This window comes from Aptenodytes forsteri, unplaced genomic scaffold (genome assembly GCF_000699145.1).
Source record: "Aptenodytes forsteri isolate BGI_AS27 unplaced genomic scaffold, ASM69914v1 Scaffold237, whole genome shotgun sequence".
Classification (NCBI taxonomy): Eukaryota; Metazoa; Chordata; class Aves; order Sphenisciformes; family Spheniscidae; genus Aptenodytes; species Aptenodytes forsteri.
The window spans coordinates 2,709,911-2,720,512 of NW_008794451.1; the positions used below are offsets into that span (position 1 = coordinate 2,709,911).

General features: G+C 48.5%; 1 protein-coding gene across 1 annotated transcript; it reads left to right on the forward strand.

Annotated features, from left to right (window-relative positions):
- Positions 1 to 35: 35 nt before the first annotated feature.
- On the forward strand, positions 36 to 10,348 carry GFI1 (growth factor independent 1 transcriptional repressor). The gene is given in 6 exon segments (XM_009290469.1): positions 36 to 182; positions 471 to 621; positions 5,286 to 5,701; positions 5,791 to 5,928; positions 7,533 to 7,698; positions 9,804 to 10,348. Coding segments are annotated over 6 exon segments (1,197 nt in total). The 3' UTR covers positions 9,983 to 10,348.
- The last annotated feature ends 254 nt before the right edge of the window (positions 10,349 to 10,602 follow it).

Sequence of the window (10,602 nt, forward strand, 5' to 3'; positions counted from 1 at the left end):
GAGTGCAGCCGCGCCTGCCGTGACAGCACCCCACCATGCCGAGGTCCTTCCTAGTGAAGAGCAAGAAAGCGCACAGCTACCACCAGCCCCGCTCCGCTGACGAGGACTACAGCCTGCGGCTGGAGACGGTGCTAGCCCAGATCTGTGCAGGTAGGAGTCCCTCGGTCGCAGCCTCGCTTGCGGCGGACACAGCCCGCCCGCCCCGCAGCACCCGCTGCCAGCGGCACCAGCACCGGCCGGTAGCTTGTGCGGCCCTCCCCCGGCACCGCAGCCCCTGCGGGACGCCGGAGGGGCTGATGCGGGGTTGGAGAGAGTCCGGCAGCAAACCTTGGAGGGAGCGGGGCTGCCGCGGGAGGTGGCTGGCTCCCACCACGGACCCGCACTGAGGAGCCTCTCGCCCCCTTTTCCCTGCAGACAGCAAGATCCCCGAGGACACGGGGCTGTGCCGCACCGTCCTGCCCGATCCGGAGCCCTCCCAGGGGCGCTTCTCCCCGGAATCCCACCTTACCTAGGCTGCCGATGGCACCACCGAGTCCGCGCCCAGCTGCGAGGGCAGCGTCTGTGACAGGGTGTCCGAGTTTGAGGATTTCTGGAGACCTCCCTCGCCCTCCGTCTCACCAGGTAGGACCGGGGCGAGAGGGTCCCGCAGCGTGTCTGTGTTGGTGCCGTGGGGCAATGTCTCATGGCTGGACGCCACCGTCGAAAACTAATGGAAGGGACAGATTTGCCTTTTCCCACTCGTTTTTGGGTTCTCTCTCTCGGGTTGCTTTTCCAGCCCATCTCCCACTGCTAAGGGAGCAGCGGGTGACAGGCTGTGGGAAAGTTGTGATGCCATCGGGCGTTGATTTTTTGGTTTCTGATTAATTGCTAGAGGCAAGCCGCTTATGTTTTAAAGGTCCCGGCATTTTCCTACAGGGTCCTGCTACCCGGAGTTTAGATTTTTTTTAAGACGGTAAAAATTTCTACTTGGCTACCTATATACCTGTAGTAAACAGCGTTGACTTTGTGTTTTGTACTACCTGCTAGACGTTTTCCCTAACTCCCTTCCAGGTTATTTGTTGCGTCTTGCCTATAAAAAGGATCTCTCCCTCCCTCTCCCCCTTCTCTCTCTCTCTCTCTCTCTCTCTCTCCTAAAAACGCATTCGTAAAAACCAGATGAAAATAATGATGGTCAGATTTAAACACCCCAAATCCAGGAAACTCACACTTATGGCTGCAGTGCCTGTCTCTAGCTCCCTCGTCCTGCCTTTGATGTGGTTGGAGCAGTGGGAGATGCTGTCCCCAGCCTGGCGCGAATACTTATCTCGTTTAAAAATACAATGGTGTCATTTTATAACAAAAATATGTATATATAAAAACACTTTTTATTGCCTCGGTTAAAAAGTGACAGCTGGAAAAAAGAACAATTTCTGTCTCAGCAAAGGAAAAACTGTCTCGGCTTTACCGAATGACAGCAGATGCCAGCAAACGAATACTTGGTCCCGTTTCCCCACTGGTTTTCCCCCTTCGTCTTTGTAGTGTCCTTGCATATCAACGGCTGACTGTAATGATGTGGGTTTGCATTTTTAAAGCCTCCCCCTCTTTTAAGAGTCCTAAAGCCCTTCGAGGGGACATTCGAAATGCTGCCCAGTATCATCACAGCCAGCCACGGGACAGTTTCAGTCTGTGCAAATGACAGACCAGACAAAATGCAGGAATGTAGCAGTCTCTCTTTTGCTAATATTTCTGCACACAGTGTAGCAGGGTGTGTGATTTTTTTTCTAACGAATTTGTCCTGCTCCTCCTTCCTCTAATCATTAAAATTTCTGCACGGGAACCAGAACGTTTTCATGAGGTGTCTAAAAGACAGATGCAAAATGGAGCAGGTATTTATCAGGGCTGCTCTGCCTTTTCCTCCTTCCCACTCGTTTCTTCCCCCAGTGTGGGATTCGTTAGCTCCCTGCTAACCATCCCAGCTACCCAGGGAAGGTGTCTTTGCAAAATGAGGGTGACATCCCCAGATCAAGATTTTTCGGGGGGTGGGGGAGGGTGGTCCTGGGACTTTCTGATCCCATTCACAGGAGGAATGGGAAGGTAAGGGACTCCAACCAAGTGCTGTAAGGATAGAGCCTTATTAAATGAACCTCAGTGCATTGAGAGAGGTGCTGTTACGTTAATGATGAACGCAGTGGCAGCAGGATTAGATAGTTGGGCTTCCTCCCACAGCTCCCCCCCCACAACCCCTCTGCCTTTCTGCTGCTTTGTCGGATTCAATGCAAAGCTGGAATTTGTGCCTAGGTCACTTCTGGAAGACGCACTGGTGAGAGGCTGGATTTCTATGATTGTGTTTGTCTGGGTGTGGCACAGTTTCTGTGCTTTGACAGGCAGGGCAGATGAGAAATGATGTTTCTAAATCATGCTCAGGGCAGGTGCGGTGAGTAGTACTATCATCCCCTTATCCCTAGAAGTGAACATAGGTGCAGGCTGCACTTCAGTACGCAGTGAAAGCCAGATTTCAGGTTTGTCTTTGAGTGCTGTGCTGCCAATCCAGACAGGCATGCACAGACACAATACCTTTATAGCGTTGTTAACACTCTAGTATGTTGTTGACTCCATCAGTGCAATTCACTTTGTTATTTAACCTCACTTTCTATGTGTGTCTGTAATCACATGTGTTTGCATATACCGAAGGTACCTGATAGCTCAGTGCAGCAGTATATTAGTATCTTGTGATGAGCCTATTGATGTTACAGTCTTGGAGGGAGCCTTTTACTGGGTATAATGGAGTTGCGCAGAGAGCGTGGTGTTTTGTGGTCTTTGGAGGAGGACACCTGAATCTTTCTTTGCTGTGCATATCAATCTGTTCCCAACCATTTCAGATTGAGTTTGCCTTGCCTTCAAAAAAGAGCATTGGTGTTTCTTCTCCCAGAAGTGGTCTATATAAAGACTGCACAGAGTTGCTAGGAAGAGGAGGGAGAATCTGTCTCTCCCTCCCTGCTCACCCCTTGGAGACCTAAATGCTGTGGAGTGGAGGAGAAGTAGACACAGAAGTGTCCTGCAGTGTGGCAGAGCAGGCTTGCAGGTCACCTTGACACTGTGTAAAGGGCTTGGATGGCTTGAGCTTGCCCCTGAGAAGTACAGCGTGAGTGGCTCCCCTGCACTTGTGCTTGAGAGGTCTCCAAAGCATGTGAGGTGATGGAAGGAACACTACACGCGAACTGATCTGTGGTGCAGTGTTTACCGTGTCCCATGCTGCCAATTCCAAGGGCTCAAAAATCAGGTCAGCTTTCCCTCTCCTCTCACTCAACGGACTGGCTTAGAAATCAAGATTGTAAGTAATACCTTATGGATATTCAGTTCTAGTGTTGAAATATTGAGGGTTTACATTTTCATGCTTTTCTTTACAGTCTGGGCTAGAAGTTGACTTTAAGAGGAAAAAAAAAGTTACAACAAGAACAAGCAAACAAAAGGAAAGCTGATGAATTCATGCAGTTTCAAGAGCTGAGGCTTTAAGATAGTTTTGAATCTTGTGATAAAATCGTGAGAGATGGCAACACTGAAACTGGTTGCAAAGACACAAGATTGATGATGTGATGCTGACCACAACTTTGCAGTCAGTGCAGAACAGGAAAAATCATGCTCAGCACCATGTCAGCTAATTTGATTTCATCGCTCTGTTCAAATGTCCCAGTTGGTCTGTGCGCATATATTTCCAACCAAAAAACTGCTAATTTCAATGGAAGAATTTGAGACTGTTAACATCTGAAATTATGTAAAGGATAGGAAACAATCAAGTCATTCAAAGCTCAGTTTTCACCTCATTTCCCACTCCCTTCTGTAACCCTCAGTGACCATCTGCCTATCCAAATGGATATCCTAACACATCATGCCTTCCTTCCCTAGCCCACCCCTCATTATCTTGGTTTGCCTGATAGGTTGGTTGCTTGGTTTGCCCTCCAAGGCTGAGAAAGCCATGGGAGCTGTGAGCTGACAGGAATGAGAAAAAGCAAGAGGGCAATTGTGGGTGGGTAAGGGAGGTTATTCTGGAAGCCCAAGTTGTAAGGGATGCCAATATCTCTGTGAAGGCATCGGCACTTCAGCAGTTAACTGATTCATCTTTTCCTTGGTTCACTAAAACATTTGTCCTGTGGAGACATTTGACTCTCCCAGTGCTGCTGCTTGTCATGATGAAGAGTGAAAGCAGAGCACCTCAGGCATTAATCAGCATCTCTGGCAGACACAGTTGGGGTCTGGTACCTCATGTTCCCTGCCCAGCTGTGCTTTCCTCTACGCGAGGTTCCCTGAGCATTTGTGCCTTTAGACACTGATCTCAAAGGCTGTGTTCCTGCCACTGCATTGGACTCTGCTATGGGCCTCCCAAGTGTGATTCATCTCTGGTGATGGTGCCCGCTGCCTTGGTCAGATGCTATTGCTAAAGGTGAGCCTGTTAGAGCCAACTGAAACCATCTGAGCTTGTCCTGGTGGAAGATCGCTTTGATTATGACTGCTAGGAAAGAAAATCTTTTTGTGTCTTCAGTTTTTATACCGATGATTTTGCAAAGCTCTATGTTTTGCGTGGACTCCATTTCTTTACTTAGAGAAACTCAGAGCGATCTGAAACAACCGTGATTTTATTTCAGATGAGGACTGATTTTACTTTATTTTTTTCCGATAAAGTGAGGCATGACATTCAAGCACCTCAGAAGCTGTTCTTTATTTCAATTATGCTGTAATATAGTTACGGACAGTTGTGGCATGAAGTTGAGAGACTAGATTTGGGCATTAAATTGTGCAACAAGCAGTTTTTAGTTTTGTTGAACAGGTAAATCTCGGCACTCTTGCTCCTTCTGGCACCTCCATAATGTTGTATTTGCTATATGGATGTGTGGGATCTACATCAGAGCCTAAACATTTGGACTGTCAGCTTTGATGACCATCTTGGGACATAGTAGATACACTTTTCTGAGGAGCTGCAGATAAAACCAAAGGAAGCTGCAGATTGAGTTGTTTAGTGTCTTGACAGTCAGATCAGTGTGTACACACCTGGGCACCCAGAAACGGAGGTAGACAAAATTGGTGGCTGCTTTAAACAATTTGGCTGGGACAGCAGGTGAGTAGGTAGTACTGGATGCACTGACCCTACTGTGCAGTATAAAATCTCCTCCCATTAAAGATGAAAGGGCAGCCTTCATGTGCAGTATGGGGGTCTCGCTCTGGGCACAAGTCTGAGTGCTGAGACGATTCTGCCCCATGATAGTGGCTGGATTGTGAAGCGCACTAATTCCCATGCCCTTGTGTTTCCGCAGCCTCGGAACGATCTGTGTGTCCGTCCCTAGATGAAGCACCCCCCTTCTCGGTGCCCTTCAAACCGTACATGTGGAACAGCCTGGGTGGCTCTGAGCTGAGGCACCTTGTGCAAAGCTACAGGCCCTGCCCAACGCTGGAGCGAACCTCAGCCCTGGGGCTCTTCTGCGAGCGAGGCTCCGAGCCTGCCCTCTACGGTGCAGAGTGTAGCTCTTCCCTTGGACTTTATGGTGACTTCGGCTCCCCGGGCCCGGGGCTGTTTGAGCAGCCGCCGGCAGCAGCACCCGGACTCTATGCTGAGACGCAGCCTGGGCTGCAGCAAGAGAAGGGGCCAGGTGGCATCAAAGTGGAGTCGGACCTCTTGTGCCGCCCATTGCTCATCAGCACTGGCTCTTACAAGTGTGTCAAGTGCAGCAAGGTAGGGATCCCTTTCTCCCACACTGCTTATGACTCTTTCCCAGCCCCTTCTCCCTGGCAAGCTTGACCCTGTGTGCTCTCTCCCCTCAGGTCTTCTCCACGCCGCATGGCCTTGAGGTACATGTGCGCCGCTCACACAGTGGCACAAGGCCCTTTGCCTGTGACATGTGTGGCAAGACCTTCGGCCATGCAGTCAGCCTGGAGCAGCACAAGGCTGTGCACTCACAGGTGAGAGCGGGGCGGACTGCCAGGATGAAGGTCCAAGGGCCAGGGCCAGCTGCTCGCTTCAGCTGGCACTGGGGAGGCCATGAAGGCAATCACAGGGCAGTAGATGGGCATCTAAACTGAGGAGAGGAAGAGAACGTGGTAGGGCTGCGGTGGGCAGTTGTGGGTGAAGAATATGGTGGGAGGCAGAGGAAAGGGTGGGCAGCTAGTGAGCAAAGGAGCAAATCAACAAATCAAAGAACAGAGGCTTTGTTTCCATTCCCCAGACCTTGGTGTGTGTCTGTATTAAGCAACGGGTGCTTTCGGCACTCCAGAAGTAACAGATAATAAATAATAAATTTTCACTCTCAGAGCTGGAAATTGTAATGTGGATGTGGATTTTTTTTAACAGCTAAAGCAACTCACTGTGCTTTCTTTCGACGCAGCTCTCCTCATTCTTTCTCCTCCCCTCCCCCAAAGAAGTGAGTCTTCCCTTGTTTGTAGTCATTGTGTCTGTGCAGGGAACATCTGAACGACCAGTCAGGTATAGAGCACAGACTTCACCCGTCTCGACACACTCTGAGTCACACACCAAAAGAATATGGTAGTTAATTTTGGTAGGAGGACTTGTAACATTTTCCACCTGCTGATATTGTGCCATATTTCCCCTTCACCCACCCACTTGACCTGGCAAATCTTCCTTCTTCAGATTGGCTTTTGGAGGATAGAGTTACAGCAGTGGTTTTTTGCTAACTGTTTTCGTTACAGTTTCATGAGTGTGCAACAGCAGAGCACACAACGAGGGGAAATATCTCATCACCCATTAAATAATGGTGAAAAGAGCAGCACTGCATATTGTGTCCATGGAGGGGACAATGTTTCAGGGAGAGTGCATTAAAAGTCAAATAAACTAAGGTGATTATATGAAAGTATAGCAGGAAGAGGAAGGTGTGATGGTAGTTAAGGGATGGAAAGAAGAGATGATTTATGGTGGAAGAAAGTGGTGGAGAGGAGTGTGTGAGGGAGAGGAGACAGCAAGGTCTTAATGCATTTAGTTTGATATGTTAAAGTAGTAAGCCAAAAAGCTGTTTTCCCCAGGTGGTCTAGGTACCTTTCACTTGAATTATAATGGAACTACAAATAAGCAGTTAGTTGCTACCCTGCCAGCAGAAGTCAGCCTGCCACAGAGATTTCCCAGGAGAGCCAAGCAGACCTCAGCACCCAATTCCCTGTGTACAGTGGAGACGTGGCCTCTGAACAGTGCTGCAGCTGTTGGGCTTCCCAGTGGAGTGATCATGTCTTGGGCCCCTGTTGAAATGTGCAGGCGGACTCTGCCCGGTCGGTCAGAGCTGCTCCCACCTGGCCATTCCTGCCAGCAGGAAGAGCTGTTCAATTACATTTTTGTGAGGAGCAGTGCACAGCACTGGGAGAGGGTGCATTATCTTTTTTTATCATGTGGTGCTATCATACCAGTGTTAGCGTCTCCTCAGGCCAGTCCAGCTCTCTGGAGAAGTGGAAGTGTTTGCTAAGGCAGAAGGGGCAACACTGATGTGCTGCCGGGCAGTTTGTTGCTGGTGGGATCGCTGGTGTGGTGTAACGTGTGTGTGTGTGGGCTCCTCTCTCTGCAGGAACGCAGCTTTGATTGTAAGATTTGTGGCAAGAGTTTTAAGAGATCTTCTACTTTGTCCACCCACCTGCTCATCCACTCGGACACCCGGCCCTATCCGTGCCAGTACTGTGGGAAGCGGTTCCACCAGAAATCTGATATGAAGAAACACACCTTCATTCACACAGGTCAGCCTTGCAGCTGCTGGTGTTCAGCCCCAACTGTGGGGGCAGGTCACTGAAGAGGTCTCTCTGCAGCAGTCCATTCCTCCTCAGCTGGGACAATAGATGTACCTCCCCGTGCTTCTCACTGCCCTGCTGCTGTTCATGCTATCTGAGCTCTACTCATGCAAAGGAGGGTGATTTGAATGTGGTTTCATGAACAGCAGCTGCAAAATAACCCAAATCCTCACAATCCAATCAGTGTTCCCTTAATAGAATCCACCAATGGTTATTCAAAGGGCTTTTGTGTAAGATGATTTGTAGAGTATTATATTCGTGTAGCGCTGATTTACAGCTGAGGTGCCTGGAAAATGACAGGTGAATTTGATTGCAGCATTTCTTTTTGCAGGATCTACCAATTTACAATAGGAACAACAGGAGTCTCCTCCTCTAGATCAAACACTAAACTGGAGGGCCTAGGGTCCAACTCTTAGTCTAAATATTTGTTCAGAGATTGTCTGCACTTCCACCCGGACTTTCTGAGAAATGGCTGCAGTTTGATACAGAATGGAAGGAGAGGTGCAGAGTTCTCAAGTTTCACTGTTAGTAATAAACATGGAAATTAATAAAGTGCAGGTGAATCACTGAAGGAAATTGTTTTGAAAGTATCATTCAGTGAGAAGGCAGGTTTATCAGAAATCTTTAAAAGAAAATCTTGCCTTTCAGACCTGCACCATTCACTTAAATTAGAGGGAAATGAATGATGTGTGAGATACAGAAGGATTTGTAGACACAAAAAAACAGCTGTACTGGCCAAACCCAAGGTTCAGATGACCAAAATCCTGTTTCCTGATAGTGACCACTAGCAGATATCAAGGGTGAAGCCTAAAAATGGCAAACGTGTAGAAAGATGGCATTATATGTAGCGCTGCCTGGTTGTGGCTTTTCTGGATGACAAGCAGCGAACAATAAATGTTACTTACAAAGATATTCCACCAGATGTTTGCTGGATGAAAATGAACTATTTAGGAAGTAACACAAAAAGTATTTCCATAGTAACTTTTTCAAATGATGCTTGATTAAGTAGAATTTCAGCCAAATTCTGAATCAGTCAAAACCATTATTTTGTTGTGAGATCAGAAACTGTGCCTGGACTTTTAAATTGCTAATATAAAACCAGGTCCTTAACTGAATCAGGGATCCCTTTCATATGCAGCATACACTTGTGAACTGAGCCTCCAGCACATTTTGTATTATTTTATGTTTCTAAGAATCTGATCTTCAAACATGCTAAGAGTTTGTTGTTCCAGCTGAAGTCAGTGGGCTCTGCAGGTGCAAAGCCACTCTGAAAATCAGGCTTGGTTTTGTGGTTGGGTTCCCTTTTACCCGTTATTTGATAATAAACACTAAGAAAATGCACTGAGATCCTGCTCCCATGGAGGCCAGTGGAGTTTTGCCACTGACCCCTCAGTAGGAGACGTTCCGGAGGCTGGATTTATTTCCATTTACGTTATTTGCCTGCAGGAGAACTTCAGGGCTGGCTCGGGGTGACTGCTAGTGTTTCAGTGTGGGGAACGGGGAGAAGAGCAGATCTCTGGATGAACCCTGCCCTTCAGGGTTCACTTAAGGGCCCTCATACCTCCCTTGGGGACAGACCCCAGCTCACTGGCTTTGGCTTAACAACCTCCATCCACCTGCCCCCATGCTGATGCTATAATAATCGATGTCAGGCATTCAGCATGACCTGGGGGTCCTTCCAGGAGTTCCTGATGTTTCTAGGACACAAAACCAGTTTAAATTGCACAGAGCCCATGCAGCCAAATGTATTCACGAGTTACGGTGTCCTGGGAGCAGTCTGTGCTTCAGGCCGCTCCCAGGACTATACTGGGCCGATGGAGGTGCAGCTAAGTCCAGGCCTGCTCAGCTGCAGTGCAGGCTCAGCTAATGCTTCGGGGCTCCCAATTGCATGTTTTTTATAAGAATGACTTCTTTGGTAATCACACAGGAATCACTTGATTAGCTCTAAGGCCCAGAGGCCCAGTGTGCATTTCCTGTTTGCCCTGGTCCTGCGTAAGCAGCGTGTTGCCTCTTTCACACTCTCTCTCTCTCCCTCTCACGCCTTCTGTTTGCAGGTGAGAAGCCTCACAAGTGCCAGGTGTGTGGAAAAGCCTTTAGTCAGAGCTCCAACCTCATCACCCACAGTCGGAAGCACACAGGCTTCAAGCCCTTTGGCTGTGATCTGTGTGGCAAAGGCTTTCAACGAAAGGTGGATTTACGGAGACACCGGGAGACACAGCATGGCCTGAAATGAGTCCCAGCTGCAATAGAGAAAGCACCTACAACACTATGAGAACAGACTCCCTTGGCTTCCCCGCTGGACCTGAGCCCTGTCCTGAGCACAGACCCTGGGATTATCTTTCTGACCAGGAGCTCGGAGACGAAAGGACAGGGCCATGCATTGACAGCTCAGCCTGAATGACTGTGAAAGTGCAAATTAAAGGCTGGGGTTTCTCTCTTTCTCTCCCTTTCTCTGTTTCTGAAATAACACTGGAAAATAAGCCTTTTAGATATGAAGCCTGATACTCCAAAGATGGATAAGCTACCAAATACCTGTAAGCTGGAAAATATCTCTCCCATGGCCAAGATGAACCCCCTGAAGTTTTCAGTAGCTCGAATCACCTTGCAGGGACACATGGGTATAACAGTGTTTACATGGTAATGACAGAGAGCCATCAGCATGTGTGTGGGGAGTGCTTGCCTTGATTGAGTTTCAGTGCTGTATGGCTTCACTCTTGGTTTCCTGTCGGGAAAACCTGGAGGATCAGGCCTGAACTGTGCAGTTTGACATCTTGCTGGTTTTCAAGCAAAGGTACCAGCTTGGGCCTGATCCTGCTCTCACTTGTTCTGGTGCAAATCAGGAGCTGCATTAAC